Source organism: Scyliorhinus torazame, chromosome 18, assembly GCF_047496885.1.
Source record: "Scyliorhinus torazame isolate Kashiwa2021f chromosome 18, sScyTor2.1, whole genome shotgun sequence".
Classification (NCBI taxonomy): Eukaryota; Metazoa; Chordata; class Chondrichthyes; order Carcharhiniformes; family Scyliorhinidae; genus Scyliorhinus; species Scyliorhinus torazame.
Window position 1 is genome coordinate 40,408,538 of NC_092724.1, and position 26,049 is coordinate 40,434,586.

Sequence of the window (26,049 nt, forward strand, 5' to 3'; positions counted from 1 at the left end):
GGTGCAGACAAGGGGGAGCCACCAGGGCTGGCAGAACTAGATGACACGGGCCACTGGAGCTCACTCCATTCCAAGTTACTCCCTGGGCCCTACAGGCACCATTCAAGAGGAGGGAGCACCGGAGGCCGACCAGGAGTCTCACTACAGGTAGACGATGGCGAGTCCCCCCACCTGACAACGGCGCATCTCGGGGTAGTGGGCGGACAGGGTGGCACAGCGAGGCATGTGCCACAAGCAAGGCGGCCAGGACCCTCCGGCCCCAGGGCCGCAGTTGAAGCCTGGGGCATTGAGGGCCACAGAACGAGGTAAACATCTGGCTGCCTCCACCGATGTGCATCTTGGGGACACACCTAGAATGGCGGCAGAGCACGGTGGGCTAAGAGTGCGAGGATCGCTGAGAGGGCACTGGGGGGGGGGGGTTAACATCAGCGGTAGCTAGGGACAGTCAGGGTCATGACTCTACACCATTAAAACACGTTATACCCGAGACATGTAAAGCCTCTGTCACGTTATTCCGTACTACAGGCTGACGTGCACCCGCCAATCGCCGGTGCCCTCTGCCCTGGCCTGGCCCTAGTCCCCCAGGCACAGTGTCCTAGACCCCTCCTTAAGGCGTGCAGTTGAGAGGAAGAGGAAGGAGAGGCGTGTCGGAGGTGGAGGGAGAGGATGGGCAGGGGGCAAGGGGAGAGGGGGTGAGATGATGAACGAAGCATGTCTTATGTGAATCTGGTGAAGATGAGGGCCTCCCTGATCTTCTGGGCATGCCAGAACCTCACTTCCGCCCTCCATTGTCCGGCTGCTCCTGCGGGTCTTCCCCGGTCTCGACCTCTAGCCCCTCCTGGTCCGGCTCCACCTCATCCTCCTCCTCAGATGAAGCTGCATGTTCCTTCTCCTCCGGCATGAAGCCCTGCCGGTGATGTACAGCAGGGCACCACCGAAACAGTCGAGGCATCGGAACCGTATTTTCGGCAGTCCAGTGCATCGCTCAAAGCCAGCCCAGGTGGCCACATGGGCCTCGTTACAGCGGATATTCACATCGGTCTCCGGCCTCCTACTGGTGTCATTAGCCAGGACATCAGATGGTACTGGTTATCCTCCAAGAGCCAACCTGTCATCCTGGGGTTTCCTTCGACGATGCCGGGAATCTCCGACTGCCCCAGGATGTAGCTGTCATGCACACACTCTGGGAAGCATGCACACACATGCATGATCTTGAGGTGGTGGGCGCACACGAGTTGAACCTTCAGGGAGTGGAACTCCTTCCTGCAAGGTGGCATGCGTACCATCTGTTATTCCCTGGACCTGGGGCATTCTGGTGATGGCATAGAATCCTGTTGCCTATGCGTCTTGATGGGTTTGGTCCAGGTGAAAGTTTATATCGTCAGTTGCCCTGACAAACAGGGCATCCTTGACTTCACAGATGGACTTGTGAGTTGTAGATTGGGATATGCCGTACACGTTCCCGCTCGAGCCCTGGAATTAACCCGAAGTGTAACGGTTCAGGGCTGCGGTGACCTTGACGACCACCAGGGGCGGTATTCTCCTCCTCCACGTGGTGCCAAGTCCACAAGGACATGGCACTAGTGCCACACTGTCCCCTTGTTGAGGCAGAGTCTCCTGCGACACATGCTGCCTGACATCTCCTCAAACGACCAGCGTCGCCTGCACACCTTGGACCATTGCTGGCCTCCCCATCTGGGTCCCTCCCCGGCTTGATAGACGGCCAGGTCCCCAGTGTGAAGGGCAGGTCCCTGCACATGGGGTGCCACATCGTGCCACTATCGACGTTGCTGCAGCCGCCTTCTCTGGCATCTGACTGCCTGGCCTGCCAGCAGCACTGCTGTGGGGTGCACGATACCATTTATAATGTGAAATGTGTAAAGAATTGCAGAGGGTGAGAGACCGACAGTCAGTTATGGCTTCCACCACTGTACTCTCGAGACCCAGAAGCCTCCCCCACCTTTGCATTCCCTGCGATCTCTCAGGGTGCCATCCAACGATACTGTTGTGCTGGAGGACACCACCCTGCACATGCACCCACAACAGGGGCCCCTGTGTATCAGACCCTGGACCCCCAAGTGCCCCGAACACTGGGGCAGCAGCTCCAGTGCTCGGGGCTAATTGCTCGCTTTCAATGATGGCTACTCACCTCCTCCAATCCCCACAGCAGCCATGGCACTAGTTTCACATTTTTTTAAAAACGTGCTAAAGGCCGCCCATGTGCAGCCGGTTAGACCACGGAAGGCCATTAGATAGGGAGTCCTTCCCATTAACGATAGGAAGATTGGCCTTAATTGGTGATTATTGGTTTCTCACCATGTCTAGTGGGAGGATCCGCATCCGGTCAATGGGAGCGGGCCGGTTAGATCAGAAAACGATCGGCACCCGGCATGAATTCACCGCGATATAACGGGTTCACACAGAGTCATGCTGGTCGCAACACGGCCGTTAGATCGCACCCTAACAGTCTACGCAAGTTATCACTGATGCCTTTGCTATTGACCACAGATGGGGACATGTGAATATCTTGCACCTTCTTTCCAGTAAAACAACCCTTTAACATTTTAACAATTGTCAGGTAGAATTCAGAACAGGTCACATGATTCCTTAATTTCTCCATTGAACATTAAATTTAAGAAACAGTCACAAAACATAGAAATTGTATAAACACGGGGTTTGTGACACTATTCCTATTTCCCCTGTCGGTTTCTCCCTAATTCCTCATCTTTCCTCATATTTCCCCCATTCTGTGAATCTCTCACTAATCTGCCACACCATTGGTCTCTCCCTAATTGCTTTGTCTGCTGGACTCTCCCTAATTCCTAATTCCACTGGCCTCTTACTCATCTGTAATTTCCTGGCCTCTCCTGAATTCCCTACTCTACTGTTCTCTCTATTCCCTAGCCCCCTGTTTCTTTGCCCATCTCAGAAGAATATCTGAGGGCAGCACGGTAGCCTTGTGGATAGCACAATTGCTTCACAGCTCCAGGGTCCCAGGTTCGATTCTGGCTTGGGTCACTATCTGTGCGGAGTCTGCACATCCTCCCCGTGTGTGCGTGGGTTTCCTCCGGGTGCTCCGGTTTCCTCCCACAGTCCAAAGATGTGCGGGTTAGGTGGATTGGCCATGATAAATTGCCCTTAGTGTCCAAAATTGCTCTTAGTGTTGGGTGGGGTTACTGGGTTATGGGGATAGGGTGGCGGTGTTGACCTTGGGTAGGGTGCACTTTCCAAGAGCCGGTGCAGACTCGATGGGCTGAATGGCCTCCTTCTGCACTGTAAATTCTATGATAATCTATGATATCAAATAACATTGCAACATGCAACAGCCCCTTATTAATTTTGACTGGTACCGCCAGCGATGCTGGGGGTGTATAGTTGAGAGAGGCTTTGGGACAGAAATTGCATATATGCCAGAATACAGAGAGCACTTATCCATCAAACTCTACAAAATTTGTCAATACTCAGTACTGAGTGTGACCTTTCTATGCAGATACTGACGAATGCACCATTGGTAACCCGTGCGGCAACGGAACTTGCAGCAATGTTGTTGGAGGGTTTGAGTGCGCATGTGACGATGGATTTGAACCTGGCCCAATGATGACGTGTGAAGGTAGGGCAAACATTTCAATGACACATTTACACAAACAGAACAGAGGTGAGATTGATGTAGTTGCTTTGGTAAAGATACAGGATAAGGTCAATCCTGAAGTGATTACTGATAATATTTGATTTTACAATGGGTTCTGGTGATGTTTGATTTTACACTGGACACTGGTGCTGTTTGATTTTACAATGGGTACTGGTGATGTTTGATTTTACAGCAGGTACTGGTGATGTTTGATTTTACAATGGGTACAGGTGATCGTGATGTTTGATTTTACAATGGGTACTGGTGATGTTTGATGTTACAATGGGTATTGGTGATGTTTGATTTTACAATGGGTACTGGGGATGTTTGATTTTGCAATGGGTATTGGTGATTTTGATTTTACAGCAGGTACGGGTGATGTTTGATTTTACAATGGGTTCTGGTGATGATTGATTTTACAATGGGTATTGGTGATGTTTGATTTTACAATGGGTTCTGGTGATGATTGATTTTACAATGGGTACTGGGGATGTTTGATTTTACAATGAGTACTGGTGATGATTGATTTTCCAATGGATATTGGTGATGTTTGATTTTACAATGGGTAATGGTGATGTTTGATTTTACAGCAGGTACTGGTGATGTTTGATTTTACAATGGATATTGGTGATGTTTGATTTTACAATGGGTAATGGTGATGTTTGATTTTACAATGAGTACTGGTGATGATTGATTTTACAATGGGTTCTGGTGATGTTTGATGTTACAATGGGTACTGGGGATGTTTGATTTTGCAATGAGTACTGGTGATGATTGATTTTACAATGGATATTGGTGATGTTTGATTTTACAATGGGTAATGGTGATGTTTGATTTTACAATGGGTACTGGTGATGTTTGATTTTACAGCAGGTACTGGTGATGTTTGATTTTACAATGGGTTCTGGTGATGATTGATTTTACAATGGGTACTGGGGATGTTTGATTTTACAATGAGTACTGGTGATGATTGATTTTACAATGGATATTGGTGATGTTTGATTTTACAATGGGTAATGGTGATGTTTGATTTTACAGCAGGTACTGGTGATGTTTGATTTTACAATGGATATTGGTGATGTTTGATTTTACAATGGGTAATGGTGATGTTTGATTTTACAATGAGTACTGGTGATGATTGATTTTACAATGGGTTCTGGTGATGTTTGATGTTACAATGGGTACTGGGGATGTTTGATTTTGCAATGAGTACTGGTGATCATTGATTTTACAGCAGGTACTGGTGATGTTTGATTTTGCAATGGGTTCTGGTGATGATTGATTTTACAATGGGAACTGATGATGTTTGATTTTACAATGGGTACTGGTGATGATTGATTTTACAATGGCTATTGGTGATGTTTGATTTTACAATGGTATTGGTGCTGTTTGATTTTACAATGAGTACTGGTGATGATTGATTTTACAATGGGAACTGATGATGTTTGATTTTACAATGGATATTGGTGATGTTTGATTTTACAATGGGTACTGGTGATGTTTGATGTTACAATGGGTACTGGGGATGTTTGATTTTGCAATGGGCATTGGTGATGATTGATTTTACAATGGGTATTGGTGATGTTTGATTTTACAATGGGTTCTGGTGATGATTGATTTTACAATGGGTACTGGGGATGTTTGATTTTACAATGAGTACTGGTGATGATTGATTTTCCAATGGATATTGGTGATGTTTGATTTTACAATGGGTAATGGTGATGTTTGATTTTACAGCAGGTACTGGTGATGTTTGATTTTACAATGGATATTGGTGATGTTTGATTTTACAATGGGTAATGGTGATGTTTGATTTTACAATGAGTACTGGTGATGATTGATTTTACAATGGGTTCTGGTGATGTTTGATGTTACAATGGGTACTGGGGATGTTTGATTTTGCAATGAGTACTGGTGATGATTGATTTTACAATGGATATTGGTGATGTTTGATTTTACAATGGGTAATGGTGATGTTTGATTTTACAATGGGTACTGGTGATGTTTGATTTTACAGCAGGTACTGGTGATGTTTGATTTTACAATGGGTTCTGGTGATGATTGATTTTACAATGGGTACTGGGGATGTTTGATTTTACAATGAGTACTGGTGATGATTGATTTTACAATGGATATTGGTGATGTTTGATTTTACAATGGGTAATGGTGATGTTTGATTTTACAGCAGGTACTGGTGATGTTTGATTTTACAATGGATATTGGTGATGTTTGATTTTACAATGGGTAATGGTGATGTTTGATTTTACAATGAGTACTGGTGATGATTGATTTTACAATGGGTTCTGGTGATGTTTGATGTTACAATGGGTACTGGGGATGTTTGATTTTGCAATGAGTACTGGTGATGATTGATTTTACAATGGGAACTGATGATGTTTGATTTTACAATGGGTACTGGTGATGATTGATTTTACAATGGCTATTGGTGATGTTTGATTTTACAATGGTATTGGTGCTGTTTGATTTTACAATGAGTACTGGTGATGATTGATTTTACAATGGGAACTGATGATGTTTGATTTTACAATGGATATTGGTGATGTTTGATTTTACAATGGGTACTGGTGATGTTTGATGTTACAATGGGTACTGGGGATGTTTGATTTTGCAATGGGCATTGGTGATGATTGATTTTACAATGGGTACTGGGGATGTTTGAATTTACAATGGGTATTGGTGATGTTTGAATTTACAATGAGTACTGGTGATGATTGATTTTACAATGGGTTCTGGTGATGTTCGATGTTACAATGGGTACTGGGGATGTTTGATTTTGCAATGGATATTGGTGATGTTTGATTTTACAGCAGGTACTGGTGATGTTTGATTTTACAATGGGTTCTGGTGATGATTGATTTTACAATGGGTATTGGTGATGTTTGATTTTACAATGAGTACTGGTGATGTTTGATTTTACAATGGGAACTGATGATGTTTGATTTTACAATGGGTACTAGTGATGTTTGATTTTACAATGGGTATTGGTGATGTTTGATTTTACAGCAGGTACTGGTGATGTTTGATTTTACAATGGGTACTGGGAATGTTTGATTTTGCAATGGGTATTGGTGATGTTTGATGTTACAATGGGTACTGATGTTTGATTTTACAATGGGTACTGGTGATGTTTGATTTTACAAAGGGTACTGGTGATGTTTGATTTTCCAGCAGGTAATGGTGATGATTGATTTTACAACGGGCGCTGGTGGTGTTTGATTTTACAGCAGGTACTGGTGATGTTTGATTTTACAATGGGTACTGGTGATGTTTGATTTACAATGGGTACTGCTGATGATTGATTTTACAATGGGTACTGGTGATGTTTGATTTTACAGCAGGTACTGGTGATGTTTGATTTTACAATGGTTACTGGTGATGTTTGATTTTACAATGGGTACTGGTGATGTTTGATTTTACAGCAGGTACTGGTGATGTTTGATTTTTCAATGGGTACTGGTGATGTTTGATTTTACAATGGGTACTGGTGATGTTTGATTTTACAGCAGGTACAGGTGAAGTTTGATTTTACAGCAGGTACCGGTGATGTTTGATTTCACAATGGGTACTGGGGATGTTTGATTTTGCAATGGGTACTGGGGATGTTTGATTTTACAATGGGTACTGGTGGTGTTTGATTTTACAATGGGTTGAGGTGATGATTGATTTTACAATGGGTACTGGTGATGTTTGATTTTACAATGGGTACAGATGTTTGATTTTCCAATGTGTACTGGTGATGATTGATTTTACAATGGGTACTGATGTTTGATTTTACAAAGGGTACTGGTGATGTTTGATTTTCCAGGAGGTAATGGTGATGTTTCATTTTAGAGCAGTTAATGGTGATGTTTGATTTTACAGCAGGTTCTGGTGATCTTTGATTTTACAATGGGTACTGGTGATGCTTGATTTTACAATGGGTACTGGTGATGTTTGATTTTACAGCAGGTAATGGTGCTGTTTGATTTTACAGCAGGTACTGGTGATGTTTGGTTTTACAGCAGGTAATGGTGATGCTTGATTTTACAATGGGTACTGGTGATGTTTGATTTTACAATGGGTACTGGTGATGTTTGATTTTACAGCAGGTACCGGTGATGTTTGATTTTACAATGGGTACTGGTGATGTTTGATTTTACAATGGGTACTGGTGATGTTTGATTTTACAATGGGTACTGGTGATGTTTGATTTTCCAAAGGGTACTGGTGATGTTTGATTTTCCAGGAGGTAATGGTGATGATTGATTTTACAATGGGTTCTGGTGGTGTTTGATTTTACAGCAGGTTCTGGTGATGTTTGATTTTACAATGGGTACTGGTGATGTTTGATTTTACAATGGGTACTGGTGATGATTGATTATACAATGGGTACTGGTGATGTTTGATTTTACAGCAGGTACTGGTGATGTTTGATTTTACAGCAGGTACAGGTGAAGTTTGATTTTACAGCAGGTACCGGTGATGTTTGATTTCACAATGGGTACTGGGGATGTTTGATTTTGCAATGGGTACTGGGGATGTTTGATTTTACAATGGGTACTGGTGGTGTTTGATTTTACAATGGGTTGAGGTGATGATTGATTTTTCAATGGGTACTAGTGATGTTTGATTTTACAATGGGTATTGGTGATGTTTGATTTTACAGCAGGTACTGGTGATGTTTGATTTTACAATGGGTACTGGGAATGTTTGATTTTGCAATGGGTATTGGTGATGATTGATTTTACAACGAGTACTGGTGATGATTGATTTTACAATGGGTTCTGGTGATGTTTGATGTTACAATGGGTACTGATGTTTGATTTTACAATGGGTACTGGTGATGTTTGATTTTACAAAGGGTACTGGTGATGTTTGATTTTCCAGCAGGTAATGGTGATGATTGATTTTACAACGGGCGCTGGTGGTGTTTGATTTTACAGCAGGTACTGGTGATGTTTGATTTTACAATGGGTACTGGTGATGTTTGATTTACAATGGGTACTGGTGATGATTGATTTTACAATGGGTACTGGTGATGTTTGATTTTACAGCAGGTACTGGTGATGTTTGATTTTACAATGGTTACTGGTGATGTTTGATTTTACAATGGGTACTGGTGATGTTTGATTTTACAGCAGGTACTGGTGATGTTTGATTTTTCAATGGGTACTGGTGATGTTTGATTTTACAATGGGTACTGGTGATGTTTGATTTTACAGCAGGTACAGGTGAAGTTTGATTTTACAGCAGGTACCGGTGATGTTTGATTTCACAATGGGTACTGGGGATGTTTGATTTTGCAATGGGTACTGGGGATGTTTGATTTTACAATGGGTACTGGTGGTGTTTGATTTTACAATGGGTTGAGGTGATGATTGATTTTTCAATGGGTACTGGTGATGTTTGATTTTACAATGGGTACTGATGTTTGATTTTACAATGGGTACTGGTGATGTTTGATTTTACAAATGGTACTGATGTTTGATTTTACAATGTGTACTGGTGATGATTGATTTTACAATGGGTACTGATGTTTGATTTTACAAAGGGTACTGGTGATGTTTGATTTTCCAGGAGGTAATGGTGATGTTTCATTTTAGAGCAGTTAATGGTGATGTTTGATTTTACAGCAGGTTCTGGTGATCTTTGATTTTACAATGGGTACTGGTGATGCTTGATTTTACAATGGATACTGGTGATGTTTGATTTTACAGCAGGTAATGGTGCTATTTGATTTTACAGCAGGTACTGGTGATGTTTGGTTTTACAGCAGGTAATGGTGATGCTTGATTTTACAATGGGTACTGGTGATGTTTGATTTTACAATGGGTACTGGTGATGTTTGATTTTACAGCAGGTACCGGTGATGTTTGATTTTACAATGGGTACTGGTGATGTTTGATTTTACAATGGGTACTGGTGATGTTTGATTTTACAATGGGTACTGGTGATGTTTGATTTTCCAAAGGGTACTGGTGATGCTTTATTTTCCAGGAGGTAATGGTGATGATTGATTTTACAATGGGTTCTGGTGGTGTTTGATTTTACAGCAGGTTCTGGTGATGTTTGATTTTACAATGGGTACTGGTGATGTTTGATTTTCCAAAGGGTACTGGTGATGTTTGATTTTCCAGGAGGTAATGGTGATGATTGATTTTACAATGGGTTCTGGTGGTGTTTGATTTTACAGCAGGTTCTGGTGATGTTTGATTTTACAATGGGTACTGGTGATGTTTGATTTTACAATGGGTACTGGTGATGATTGATTTTACAATGGGTACTGGTGATGTTTGATTTTACAGCAGGTACTGGTGATGTTTGATTTTACAAAGGTTACTGGTGATGTTTGATTTTACAATGGGTACTGGTAATGTTTGATTTTACAGCAGGTACTGGCGATGTTTGATTTTTCAATGGGTACTGGTGATGTTTGATTTTACAATGGGTACTGGTGATGTTTGATTTTACAGCAGGTACAGTTGAAGTTTGATTTTACAGCAGGTACGGGTGATGTTTTATTTCACAATGGGCACTGGGGATGTTTGATTTTGCAATGGGTACTGGGGATGTTTGATTTTACAATGGGTACTGGTGGTGTTTGATTTTACAATGGGTTGAGGTGAAGATTGATTTTTCAATGGGTACTGTTGATGTTTAATTTTACAATGGGTACAGATGTTTGATTTTACAATGGGTACTGGTGATGTTTGATTTTACAAATGGTACTGATGTTTGATTTTACAATGTGTACTGGTGATGATTGATTTTACAATGGGTACTGATGTTTGATTTTACAAAGGGTACTGGTGATGTTTGATTTTCCAGGAGGTAATGGTGATGATTGATTTTACAATGGGTACTGGTGGTGTTTGATTTTACAGCAGGTAATGGTGATGTTTGATTTTAGAGCAGTTAATGGTGATGTTTGATTTTACAGCAGGTTCTGGTGATCTTTGATTTTACAATGGGTACTGGTGATGCTTGATTTTACAATGGGTACTGGTGATGTTTGATTTTACAGCAGGTACCGGTGATGTTTGATTTTACAATGGGTACTGGTGATGTTTGATTTTACAATGGGTACTGGTGATGTTTGATTTTACAATGGGTACTGGTGATGTTTGATTTTCCACAGGGTACTGGTGATGTTTGATTTTCCAGGAGGTAATGATGATGATTGATTTTACAATGGGTTCTGGTGGTGTTTGATTTTACAGCAGGTTCTGGTGATGTTTGATTTTACAATGGGTACTGGTGATGTTTGATTTTACAATGGGTAATGGTGATGATTGATTTTACAATGGGTACTGGTGATGTTTGATTTTACAGCAGGTACTGGTGATGTTTGATTTTACAATGGTTACTGGTGATGTTTGATTTTACAATGGGTACTGGTAATGTTTGATTTTACAGCAGGTACTGGCGATGTTTGATTTTTCAATGGGTACTGGTGATGTTTGATTTTCCAAAGGGTACTGGTGATGTTTGATTTTCCAGGAGGTAATGGTGATGATTGATTTTACAATGGGTTCTGGTGGTGTTTGATTTTACAGCAGGTTCTGGTGATGTTTGATTTCACAATGGGTACTGGTGATGTTTGATTTTACAATGGGTCTAGTTGTTTGATTTTACAATGGGTACTGGTGATGTTTGATTTTACAAATGGTACTGGTGTTTCATTTTACAATGTGTACTGGTGATGATTGATTTTACAATGGGTACTGATGTTTGATTTTACAAAGGGTACTGGTGATGTTTGATTTTACAAAGGGTACTGGTGATGTTTGATTTTCCAGGAGGTAATGGTGATGATTGATTTTACAATCGGTACTGGTGGTGTTTGATTTTACAGCAAGTAATGGCGATGTTTGATTTTAGAGCAGTTAATGGTGATGTTTGATTTTACAGTAGGTTCAGGTGATCTTTGATTTCAGAATGGGTACTGGTGATGTTTGATTTTACAATGGGTACTGGTGATGTTTGATTTTACAATGGGTACTGATGATGTTTGATTTTACAATGGGTACTGGTGATGTTTGATTTTACAATGGGTACTGGTGATGTTTTATTTTACAATGGTTATTGGTGATGTTTGATTTTACAATGGGTACTGGTGATGTTTGATTTTACAATGGGTTCTGGTGGTGTTTGATTTTACAGCAGGTTCTGGTGATGTTTGATTTTACAATGGGTACTGGTGATGTTTGATTTTACAATGGGTACTGGTGATGATTGATTTTACAATGGGTACTGGTGATGTTTGATTTTACAGCAGGTACTGGTGATGTTTGATTTTACAGCAGGTAATGGTGATGTTTGATTTTTTAGCAGGTACCGGGGATGTTTGATTTTACAATGGGTACTGGTGATGTTTGATTTTACAATGGGTACTGGTGATGTTTGATTTTACAATGGTTATTGGTGATGTTTGATTTTACAGCAGGTACTGGTGATGTTTGATTTTACAATGGTTACTGGTGATGTTTGATTTTACAATGGGTACTGGTGATGTTTGATTTTACAGCAGGTACTGGTGATGTTTGATTTTTCAAAGGGTACTGGTGATGTTTGATTTTACAATGGGTACTGGTGATGTTTGATTTTACAGCAGGTACAGGTGAAGTTTGATTTTACAGCAGGTACCGGTGATGTTTGATTTCACAATGGGTACTGGGGATGTTTGATTTTGCAATGGGTACTGGGGATGTTTGATTTTACAATGGGTACTGGTGGTGTTTGATTTTACAATGGGTTGAGGTGATGATTGATTTTACAATGGGTACTGGTGATGTTTGATTTTACAATGGGTACAGATGTTTGATTTTCCAATGTGTACTGGTGATGATTGATTTTACAATGGGTACTGATGTTTGATTTTACAAAGGGTACTGGTGATGTTTGATTTTCCAGGAGGTAATGGTGATGTTTCATTTTAGAGCAGTTAATGGTGATGTTTGATTTTACAGCAGGTTCTGGTGATCTTTGATTTTACAATGGGTACTGGTGATGCTTGATTTTACAATGGGTACTGGTGATGTTTGATTTTACAGCAGGTAATGGTGCTGTTTGATTTTACAGCAGGTACTGGTGATGTTTGGTTTTACAGCAGGTAATGGTGATGCTTGATTTTACAATGGGTACTGGTGATGTTTGATTTTACAATGGGTACTGGTGATGTTTGATTTTACAGCAGGTACCGGTGATGTTTGATTTTACAATGGGTACTGGTGATGTTTGATTTTACAATGGGTACTGGTGATGTTTGATTTTACAATGGGTACTGGTGATGTTTGATTTTCCAAAGGGTACTGGTGATGTTTGATTTTCCAGGAGGTAATGGTGATGATTGATTTTACAATGGGTTCTGGTGGTGTTTGATTTTACAGCAGGTTCTGGTGATGTTTGATTTTACAATGGGTACTGGTGATGTTTGATTTTACAATGGGTACTGGTGATGATTGATTATACAATGGGTACTGGTGATGTTTGATTTTACAGCAGGTACTGGTGATGTTTGATTTTACAGCAGGTACAGGTGAAGTTTGATTTTACAGCAGGTACCGGTGATGTTTGATTTCACAATGGGTACTGGGGATGTTTGATTTTGCAATGGGTACTGGGGATGTTTGATTTTACAATGGGTACTGGTGGTGTTTGATTTTACAATGGGTTGAGGTGATGATTGATTTTTCAATGGGTACTAGTGATGTTTGATTTTACAATGGGTATTGGTGATGTTTGATTTTACAGCAGGTACTGGTGATGTTTGATTTTACAATGGGTACTGGGAATGTTTGATTTTGCAATGGGTATTGGTGATGATTGATTTTACAACGAGTACTGGTGATGATTGATTTTACAATGGGTTCTGGTGATGTTTGATGTTACAATGGGTACTGATGTTTGATTTTACAATGGGTACTGGTGATGTTTGATTTTACAAAGGGTACTGGTGATGTTTGATTTTCCAGCAGGTAATGGTGATGATTGATTTTACAACGGGCGCTGGAGGTGTTTGATTTTACAGCAGGTACTGGTGATGTTTGATTTTACAATGGGTACTGGTGATGTTTGATTTACAATGGGTACTGGTGATGATTGATTTTACAATGGGTACTGGTGATGTTTGATTTTACAGCAGGTACTGGTGATGTTTGATTTTACAATGGTTCCTGGTGATGTTTGATTTTACAATGGGTACTGGTGATGTTTGATTTTACAGCAGGTACTGGTGATGTTTGATTTTTCAATGGGTACTGGTGATGTTTGATTTTACAATGGGTACTGGTGATGTTTGATTTTACAGCAGGTACAGGTGAAGTTTGATTTTACAGCAGGTACCGGTGATGTTTGATTTCACAATGGGTACTGGGGATGTTTGATTTTGCAATGGGTACTGGGGATGTTTGATTTTACAATGGGTACTGGTGGTGTTTGATTTTACAATGGGTTGAGGTGATGATTGATTTTTCAATGGGTACTGGTGATGTTTGATTTTACAATGGGTACTGATGTTTGATTTTACAATGGGTACTGGTGATGTTTGATTTTACAAATGGTACTGATGTTTGATTTTACAATGTGTACTGGTGATGATTGATTTTACAATGGGTACTGATGTTTGATTTTACAAAGGGTACTGGTGATGTTTGATTTTCCAGGAGGTAATGGTGATGTTTCATTTTAGAGCAGTTAATGGTGATGTTTGATTTTACAGCAGGTTCTGGTGATCTTTGATTTTACAATGGGTACTGGTGATGCTTGATTTTACAATGGATACTGGTGATGTTTGATTTTACAGCAGGTAATGGTGCTATTTGATTTTACAGCAGGTACTGGTGATGTTTGGTTTTACAGCAGGTAATGGTGATGCTTGATTTTACAATGGGTACTGGTGATGTTTGATTTTACAATGGGTACTGGTGATGTTTGATTTTACAGCAGGTACCGGTGATGTTTGATTTTACAATGGGTACTGGTGATGTTTGATTTTACAATGGGTACTGGTGATGTTTGATTTTACAATGGGTACTGGTGATGTTTGATTTTCCAAAGGGTACTGGTGATGCTTTATTTTCCAGGAGGTAATGGTGATGATTGATTTTACAATGGGTTCTGGTGGTGTTTGATTTTACAGCAGGTTCTGGTGATGTTTGATTTTACAATGGGTACTGGTGATGTTTGATTTTCCAAAGGGTACTGGTGATGTTTGATTTTCCAGGAGGTAATGGTGATGATTGATTTTACAATGGGTTCTGGTGGTGTTTGATTTTACAGCAGGTTCTGGTGATGTTTGATTTTACAATGGGTACTGGTGATGTTTGATTTTACAATGGGTACTGGTGATGATTGATTTTACAATGGGTACTGGTGATGTTTGATTTTACAGCAGGTACTGGTGATGTTTGATTTTACAAAGGTTACTGGTGATGTTTGATTTTACAATGGGTACTGGTAATGTTTGATTTTACAGCAGGTACTGGCGATGTTTGATTTTTCAATGGGTACTGGTGATGTTTGATTTTACAATGGGTACTGGTGATGTTTGATTTTACAGCAGGTACAGTTGAAGTTTGATTTTACAGCAGGTACGGGTGATGTTTTATTTCACAATGGGCACTGGGGATGTTTGATTTTGCAATGGGTACTGGGGATGTTTGATTTTACAATGGGTACTGGTGGTGTTTGATTTTACAATGGGTTGAGGTGAAGATTGATTTTTCAATGGGTACTGTTGATGTTTAATTTTACAATGGGTACAGATGTTTGATTTTACAATGGGTACTGGTGATGTTTGATTTTACAAATGGTACTGATGTTTGATTTTACAATGTGTACTGGTGATGATTGATTTTACAATGGGTACTGATGTTTGATTTTACAAAGGGTACTGGTGATGTTTGATTTTCCAGGAGGTAATGGTGATGATTGATTTTACAATGGGTACTGGTGGTGTTTGATTTTACAGCAGGTAATGGTGATGTTTGATTTTAGAGCAGTTAATGGTGATGTTTGATTTTACAGCAGGTTCTGGTGATCTTTGATTTTACAATGGGTACTGGTGATGCTTGATTTTACAATGGGTACTGGTGATGTTTGATTTTACAGCAGGTACCGGTGATGTTTGATTTTACAATGGGTACTGGTGATGTTTGATTTTACAATGGGTACTGGTGATGTTTGATTTTACAATGGGTACTGGTGATGTTTGATTTTCCAAAGGGTACTGGTGATGTTTGATTTTCCAGGAGGTAATGGTGATGATTGATTTTACAATGGGTTCTGGTGGTGATTGATTTTACAGCAGGTTCTGGTGATGTTTGATTTTACAATGGGTACTGGTGATGTTTGATTTTACAATGGGTAATGGTGATGATTGATTTTACAATGGGTACTGGTGATGTTTGATTTTACAGCAGGTACTGGTGATGTTTGATTTTACAATGGTTACTGGTGATGTTTGATTTTACAATGGGTACTGGTAATGTTTGATTTTACAGCAGGTACTGGCGATGTTTGATTTTTCAATGGGTACTGGTGATGTTTGATTTTCCAAAGGGTACTGGTGATGTTTGATTTTCCAGGAGGTAATGGTGATGATTGATTTTACAATGGGTTCTGGTGGTGTTTGATTTTACAGCAGGTTCTGGTGATGTTTGATTTCACAATGGGTACTGGTGATGTTTGATTTTACAATGGGTCTAGTTGTTTGATTTTACAATGGGTACTGGTGATGTTTGATTTTACAAATGGTACTGGTGTTTCATTTTACAATGTGTACTGGTGATGATTGATTTTACAATGGGTACTGATGTTTGATTTTACAAAGGGTACTGGTGATGTTTGATTTTACAAAGGGTACTGGTGATGTTTGATTTTCCAGGAGGTAATGGTGATGATTGATTTTACAATCGGTACTGGTGGTGTTTGATTTTACAGCAAGTAATGGCGATGTTTGATTTTAGAGCAGTTAATGGTGATGTTTGATTTTACAGCAGGTTCAGGTGATCTTTGATTTCAGAATGGGTACTGGTGATGTTTGATTTTACAATGGGTACTGGTGACGTTTGATTTTACAATGGGTACTGATGATGTTTGATTTTACAATGGGTACTGGTGATGTTTGATTTTACAATGGGTACTGGTGATGTTTTATTTTACAATGGTTATTGGTGATGTTTGATTTTACAATGGGTACTGGTGATGTTTGATTTTACAATGGGTTCTGGTGGTGTTTGATTTTACAGCAGGTTCTGGTGATGTTTGATTTTACAATGGGTACTGGTGATGTTTGATTTTACAATGGGTACTGGTGATGATTGATTTTACAATGGGTACTGGTGATGTTTGATTTTACAGCAGGTACTGGTGATGTTTGATTTTACAGCAGGTAATGGTGATGTTTGATTTTTTAGCAGGTACCGGGGATGTTTGATTTTACAATGGGTACTGGTGATGTTTGATTTTACAATGGGTACTGGTGATGTTTGATTTTACAATGGTTATTGGTGATGTTTGATTTTACAATGGTATTGGTGCTGTTTGATTTTACAATGGGTACTGGTGATGTTTGATTTTACAATGGGTACTGGTGATGTTTGATTTTACAATGGGTACTGATGATGTTTGATTTTACAATGGGTACTGGTGATGTTTGATTTTACAATGGGTACTGGTGATGTTTGATTTTACAGCAGGTTCTGGTGATGTTTGATTTTACAATGGGTACTGGTGATGTTTGATTTTACAATGGGTACTGGTGATGATTGATTTTACAATGGGTACTGGTGATGTTTGATTTTACAGCAGGTACTGGTGATGTTTGATTTTACAATGGTTACTGGTGATGTTTGATATTACAGCAGGTACAGGTGAAGTTTGATTTTACAGCAGGTACCGGTGATGTTTGATTTCACAATGTGTACTGGGGATGTTTGATTTTGCAATGGGTAATGGGGATGTTTGATTTTACAATGGGTATTGGTGATGTTTGATTTTACAATGAGTACTGGTGATGATTGATTTTACAATGGATTCTGGTGATGTTTGATGTTACAATGGGTACTGGGGATGTTTGATTTTGCAATGGGTATTGGTGGTGTTTGATTTTACAGCAGGTGCTGGTGATGTTTGATTTTACAATGGGTTCTGGTGATGATTGATTTTACAATGGGTATTGGTGGTGTTTGATTTTACAATGAGTACTGGTGATGATTGATTTTACAATGGGAACTGGTGATGTTTGCTTTTCCAGGAGGTAATGGTGATGATTGATTTTACAATGGGTACTGGTGATGTTTCATTTTACAATGGGTATTGGTGATGTTTGATTTCACAGAAGGTAATTGTGCTGTTTGATTTTACAGCAGGTACTGGTGATGTTTGATTTTACAGCAGGTAATGGTGATGTTTGATTTTTTAGCTGGTACCGGTGATGTTTGATTTTACAATGGGTACTGGTGATGTTTGGTTTTCCAATGGTTACTGGTGATGTTTGATTTTACAATGGGTACTGGTGATGTTTGATTTTACAATGTGTACTGGTGATGTTTGATTTTACAATGGGTACTGGTAATGTTTGATTTTACAATGGGTACAGATGTTTGATTTTACAATGGGTACTGATGATGTTTGGTTTTACAATGGGTACTGGTGATGTTTGATTTTACAATGGGTACTGGAGATGTTTGAGTTTACAGCAGTTACTGGTGATGTTTGATTTTACAATGGGTTCTGGTGGTGTTTGATTTTACAGCAGGTTCTGGTGATGTTTGATTTTACAATGGGTACTGGTGATGTTTGATTTTACAATGGGTACTGGTGATGATTGATTTTACAATGGGTACTGGTGATGATTGATTTTACAATGGGTACTGGTGATGATTGATTTAACAGCAGGTACTGGTGATGTTTGATTTACAATGGTTACTGGTGATGTTTGATTTTACAATGGGTACTGGTGATGTTTGATTTTACAGCAGGTACTGGTGATGTTTGATTTTACAATGGGTACTGGTGATGTTTGATTTTACAATGGTTATTGGTGATGTTTGATTTTACAATGGGTACTGGTGATGTTTGATTTTACAATGGGTTCTGGTGGTGTTTGATTTTACAGCAGGTTCTGGTGATGTTTGATTTTACAATGGGTACTGGTGATGTTTGATTTTACAATGGGTACTGGTGATGATTGATTTTACAATGGGTACTGGTGATGTTTGATTTTACAGCAGGTACTGGTGATGTTTGATTTTACAGCAGGTAATGGTGATGTTTGATTTTTTAGCAGGTACCGGTGATGTTTGATTTTACAATGGGTACTGGTGATGTTTCATTTTACAATGGGTACTGGTGATGTTTGATTTTACAATGGGTACTGGTGATGTTTGATTTTACAATGGTTATTGGTGATGTTTGATTTTACAATGGGTACTGGTGATGTTTGATTTTACAATGGGTTCTGGTGGTGTTTGATTTTACAGCAGGTTCTGGTGATGTTTGATTTTACAATGGGTACTGGTGATGTTTGTTTTTACAATGGGTACTGATGATGTTTGATTTTACAATGGGAACTGGTGATGTTTGATTTTACAATGGGTACTGGTGATGTTTGATTTTACAGCAGGTTCTGGTGATGTTTGATTTTACAATGGGTACTGGTGATGTTTGATTTTACAATGGGTACTGGTGATGATTGATTTTACAATGGGTACTGGTGATGTTTGATTTTACAGCAGGTACTGGTGATGTTTGATTTTACAATGGTTACTGGTGATGTTTGATTTTACAATGGGTACTGGTGATGTTTGATTTTACAGCAGGTACTGGTGATGTTTGCTTTTTCAATGGGTACTGGTGATGTTTGATTTTACAATGGGTACTGGTGATGTTTGATATTACAGCAGGTACAGGTGAAGTTTGATTTTACAGCAGGTACCGGTGATGTTTGATTTCACAATGTGTACTGGGGATGTTTGATTTTGCATTGGGTAATGGGGATGTTTGATTTTACAATGGGTATTGGTGATGTTTGGTTTTACAATGAGTACTGGTGATGATTGTTTTTACAATGGATTCTGCTGATGTTTGATGTTACAATGGGTACTGGGGATGTTTGATTTTGCAATGGGTATTGGTGATGTTTGATTTTACAGCAGGTACTGGTGATGTTTGCTTTTTCCATGGGTACTGGTGATGTTTGATTTTACAATGGGTACTGGTGATGTTTGATATTACAGCAGGTACAGGTGAAGTTTGATTTTACAGCAGGTACTGGTGATGTTTGATTTTACAATGGGTTCTGGTGATGATTGATTTTACAATGGGTATTGGTGGTGTTTGATTTTACAATGAGCACTGGTGATGATTGATTTTACAATGGGAACTGGTGATGTTTGCTTTTCCAGGAGGTAATGGTGATGATTGATTTTACAATGGGTACTGGTGGTGTTTGATTTTACAGCAGGTAATGGTGATGTTTGATTTTTTAGCTGGTACCGGTGATGTTTGATTTTACAATGGGTACTGGTGATGTTTGGTTTTCCAATGGTTACTGGTGATGTTTGATTTTACAATGGGTACTGGTGATGTTTGATTTTACAATGTGTACTGGTGATGTTTGATTTTACAATGGGTACTGGTAATGTTTGATTTTACAATGGGTACAGATGTTTGATTTTACAATGGGTACTGATGATGTTTGGTTTTACAATGGGTACTGGTGATGTTTGATTTTACAATGGGTACTGGAGATGTTTGATTTTACAGCAGTTACTGGTGATGTTTGATTTTACAATGGGTTCTGGTGGTGTTTGATTTTACAGCAGGTTCTGGTGATGTTTGATTTTACAATGGGTACTGGTGATGTTTGATTTTACAATGGGTACTGGTGATGATTGATTTTACAATGGGTACTGGTGATGATTGATTTTACAATGGGTACTGGTGATGATTGATTTAACAGCAGGTACTGGTGATGTTTGATTTACAATGGTTACTGGTGATGTTTGATTTTACAATGGGTACTGGTGATGTTTGATTTTACAGCAGGTACTGGTGATGTTTGATTTTACAATGTGTACTGGTGATGTTTGATTTTACAATGGTTATTGGTGATGTTTGATTTTACAATGGGTACTGGTGATGTTTGATTTTACAATGGGTTCTGGTGGTGTTTGATTTTACAGCAGGTTCTGGTGATGTTTGATTTTACAATGGGTACTGGTGATGTTTGATTTTACAATGGGTACTGGTGATGATTGATTTTACAATGGGTACTGGTGATGTTTGATTTTACAGCAGGTACTGGTGATGTTTGATTTTACAGCAGGTAATGGTGATGTTTGATTTTTTAGCAGGTACCGGTGATGTTTGATTTTACAATGGGTACTGGTGATGTTTCATTTTACAATGGGTACTGGTGATGTTTGATTTTACAATGGGTACTGGTGATGTTTGATTTTACAATGGTTATTGGTGATGTTTGATTTTACAATGGGTACTGGTGATGTTTGATTTTACAATGGGTTCTGGTGGTGTTTGATTTTACAGCAGGTTCTGGTGATGTTTGATTTTACAATGGGTACTGGTGATGTTTGTTTTTACAATGGGTACTGATGATGTTTGATTTTACAATGGGAACTGGTGATGTTTGATTTTACAATGGGTACTGGTGATGTTTGATTTTACAGCAGGTTCTGGTGATGTTTGATTTTACAATGGGTACTGGTGATGTTTGATTTTACAATGGGTACTGGTGATGATTGATTTTACAATGGGTACTGCTGATGTTTGATTTTACAGCAGGTACTGGTGATGTTTGATTTTACAATGGTTACTGGTGATGTTTGATTTTACAATGGGTACTGGTGATGTTTGATTTTACAGCAGGTACTGGTGATGTTTGCTTTTTCAATGGGTACTGGTGATGTTTGATTTTACAATGGGTACTGGTGATGTTTGATATTACAGCAGGTACAGGTGAAGTTTGATTTTACAGCAGGTACCGGTGATGTTTGATTTCACAATGTGTACTGGGGATGTTTGATTTTGCATTGGGTAATGGGGATGTTTGATTTTACAATGGGTATTGGTGATGTTTGATTTTACAATGAGTACTGGTGATGATTGTTTTTACAATGGATTCTGCTGATGTTTGATGTTACAATGGGTACTGGGGATGTTTGATTTTGCAATGGGTATTGGTGATGTTTGATTTTACAGCAGGTACTGGTGATGTTTGCTTTTTCCATGGGTACTGGTGATGTTTGATTTTACAATGGGTACTGGTGATGTTTGATATTACAGCAGGTACAGGTGAAGTTTGATTTTACAGCAGGTACTGGTGATGTTTGATTTTACAATGGGTTCTGGTGATGATTGATTTTACAATGGGTATTGGTGGTGTTTGATTTTACAATGAGCACTGGTGATGATTGATTTTACAATGGGAACTGGTGATGTTTGCTTTTCCAGGAGGTAATGGTGATGATTGATTTTACAATGGGTACTGGTGGTGTTTGATTTTACAGCAGGTAATGGTGATGTTTGATTTTAGAGCAGTTAATGGTGATGTTTGATATTACAGCAGGTTCTGGTGGTCTTTGATTTTACAATGGGTACTGGTGATGTTTCATTTTACAATGGGTACTGGTGATGTTTGATTTTACAGAAGGTAATTGTGCTGTTTGATTTTACAGCAGGTACTGGTGATGTTTGATTTTACAGCAGGTAATGGTGATGTTTGATTTTTTAGCTGGTACCGGTGATGTTTGATTTTACAATGGGTACTGGTGATGTTTGATTTTACAATGGGTACTGGTGATGTTTGATTTTACAATGGGTACTGGTGATGTTTGATTTTAACAGCAGTTACTGGTGTTGTTTGATTTTTCAATGGGTACTGGTGATGTTTGGTTTTCCAATGGTTACTGGTGATGTTTGATTTTACAATGGTTACTGGTGATGTTTGATTTTACAATGTGTACTGGTGATGTTTGATTTTACAATGGGTACTGGTGATGTTTGATTTTACAATGGGTACAGATGTTTGATTTTACAATGGGTACTGATGATGTTTGGTTTTACAATGGGTACTGGTGATGTTTGATTTTACAATGGGTACTGGAGATGTTTGATTTTACAGCAGTTACTGGTGATGTTTGATTTTACAATGGGTTCTGGTGGTGTTTGATTTTACAGCAGGTTCTGGTGATGTTTGATTTCACAATGGGTACTGGTGATGTTTGATTTTACAATGGGTACTGGTGATGATTGATTTTACAATGGGTACTGGTGATGATTGATTTTACAATGGGTACTGGTGATGATTGATTTAACAGCAGGTACTGGTGATGTTTGATTTACAATGGATACTGGTGATGTTTGATTTTACAATGGGTACTGGTGATGTTTGATTTTACAGCAGGTACTGGTGATGTTTGATTTTACAATGTGTACTGGTGATGTTTGATTTTACAATGGTTATTGGTGATGTTTGATTTTACAATGGGTACTGGTGATGTTTGATTTTACAATGGGTTCTGGTGGTGTTTGATTTTACAGCAGGTTCTGGTGATGTTTGATTTTACAATGGGTACTGGTGATGTTTGATTTTACAATGGGTACTGGTGATGATTGATTTTACAATGGGTACTGGTGATGTTTGATTTTACAGCAGGTACTGGTGATGTTTGATTTTACAGCAGGTAATGGTGATGTTTGATTTTTTAGCAGGTACCGGTGATGTTTGATGTTACAATGGGTACTGGTGATGTTTGATTTTACAATGGGTACTGGTGATGTTTGATTTTACAACAGGTAATGGTGATGTTTGATTTTTCAATGGGTTCTGGTGATGTTTGATTTTACAATGGGTACTGATGATGTTTGATTTTACAATGGTTATTGGTGATGTTTGATTTTACAATGGGTACTGGTGATGTTTGATTTTACAATGGGTTCTGGTGGTGTTTGATTTTACAGCAGGTTCTGGTGATGTTTGATTTTACAATGGGTACTGGTGATGTTTGTTTTTACAATGGGTACTGATGATGTTTGATTTTACAATGGGAACTGGTGATGTTTGATTTTACAATGGGTACTGGTGATGTTTGATTTTACAGCAGGTTCTGGTGATGTTTGATTTTACAATGGGTACTGGTGATGTTTGATTTTACAATGGGTACTGGTGATGATTGATTTTACAATGGGTACTGGTGATGTTTGATTTTACAGCAGGTACTGGTGATGTTTGATTTTACAATGGTTACTGGTGATGTTTGATTTTACAATGGGTACTGGTGATGTTTGATTTTACAGCAGGTACTGGTGATGTTTGCTTTTTCAATGGGTACTGGTGATGTTTGATTTTACAATGGGTACTGGTGATGTTTGATATTACAGCAGGTACAGGTGAAGTTTGATTTTACAGCAGGTACCGGTGATGTTTGATTTCACAATGTGTACTGGGGATGTTTGATTTTGCATTGGGTAATGGGGATGTTTGATTTTACAATGGGTATTGGTGATGTTTGATTTTACAATGAGTACTGGTGATGATTGTTTTTACAATGGATTCTGGTGATGTTTGATGTTACAATGGGTACTGGGGATGTTTGATTTTGCAATGGGTATTGGTGATGTTTGATTTTACAGCAGGTACTGGTGATGTTTGCTTTTTCCATGGGTACTGGTGATGTTTGATTTTACAATGGGTACTGGTGATGTTTGATATTACAGCAGGTACAGGTGAAGTTTGATTTTACAGCAGGTACTGGTGATGTTTGATTTTACAATGGGTTCTGGTGATGTTTGATTTTACAATGGGTACTGGTGATGTTTGATTTTACAACAGGTAATGGTGATGTTTGATTTTTCAATGGGTTCTGGTGATGTTTGATTTTACAATGGGTACTGATGATGTTTGATTTTACAATGGTTATTGGTGATGTTTGATTTTACAATGGGTACTGGTGATGTTTGATTTTACAATGGGTTCTGGTGGTGTTTGATTTTACAGCAGGTTCTGGTGATGTTTGATTTTACAATGGGTACTGGTGATGTTTGTTTTTACAATGGGTACTGATGATGTTTGATTTTACAATGGGAACTGGTGATGTTTGATTTTACAATGGGTACTGGTGATGTTTGATTTTACAGCAGGTTCTGGTGATGTTTGATTTTACAATGGGTACTGGTGATGTTTGATTTTACAATGGGTACTGGTGATGATTGATTTTACAATGGGTACTGGTGATGTTTGATTTTACAGCAGGTACTGGTGATGTTTGATTTTACAATGGTTACTGGTGATGTTTGATTTTACAATGGGTATTGGTGGTGTTTGATTTTACAGCAGGTACTGTTGATGTTTGATTTTACAATGGGAACTGGTGATGTTTGCTTTTCCAGGAGGTAATGGTGATGATTGATTTTACAATGGGTACTGGTGGTGTTTGATTTTACAGCAGGTAATGGTGATGTTTGATTTTAGAGCAGTTAATGGTGATGTTTGATTTTACAGCAGGTTCTGGTGGTCTTTGATTTTACAATGGGTACTGGTGATGTTTCATTTTACAATGGGTACTGGTGATGTTTGATTTTATAGAAGGTAATTGTGCTGTCTGATTTTACAGCAGGTACTGGTGATGTTTGATTTTACAACAGGTAATGGTGATGTTTGATTTTTTAGCTGGTACCGGTGATGTTTGATTTTACAATGGGTACTGGTGATGTTTAATTTTACAATGGGTACTGGTGATGTTTGATTTTACAATGGTTATTGGTGATGTTTGATTTTACAATGGGTTCTGGTGATGTTTGATTTTACAATGGGTACTGATGATGTTTGGTTTTACAATGGGTACTGGTGATGTTTGATTTTACAATGGGTACTGGTGATGTTTGATTTTACAATGGGTACTGGTGATGTTTGATTTTACAGCAGGTTCTGGTGATGTTTGATTTTACAATGGGTACTGGTGATGTTTGATTTTACAATGGGTACTGATGATGTTTGATTTTACAATGGGTACTGGTGATGTTTGATTTTACAATGGGTACTGGTGATGTTTGATTTTACAGCAGGTTCTGGTGATGTTTGATTTTACAATGGGTACTGGTGATGTTTGATTTTACAATGGGTACTGGTGATGATTGATTTTACAATGGGTACTGGTGATGTTTGATTTTACAGCAGGTACTGGTGATGTTTGATTTTACAGCAGGTAATGGTGATGTTTGATTTTTTAGCAGGTACCGGTGATGTTTGATTTTACAATGGGTACTGGTGATGTTTCATTTTACAATGGGTACTGGTGATGTTTGATTTTACAATGGGTACTGGTGATGTTTGATTTTACAATGGTTATTGGTGATGTTTGATTTTACAATGGGTACTGGTGATGTTTGATTTTACA

General features: G+C 38.9%; 1 protein-coding gene across 1 annotated transcript in view; it reads left to right on the forward strand.

The window, feature by feature from the left end:
* The window catches only part of fbn2b (fibrillin 2b), a 408,379-nt gene that overhangs the window by 243,190 nt on the left and 139,140 nt on the right, over positions 1 to 26,049 (forward strand). Inside the window, exon 53 of the mRNA XM_072482639.1 lies at positions 3,491 to 3,610. Coding sequence (XP_072338740.1) covers positions 3,491 to 3,610 — 120 coding nt within the window. The remainder of the gene's footprint in view (positions 1 to 3,490; positions 3,611 to 26,049) is intronic.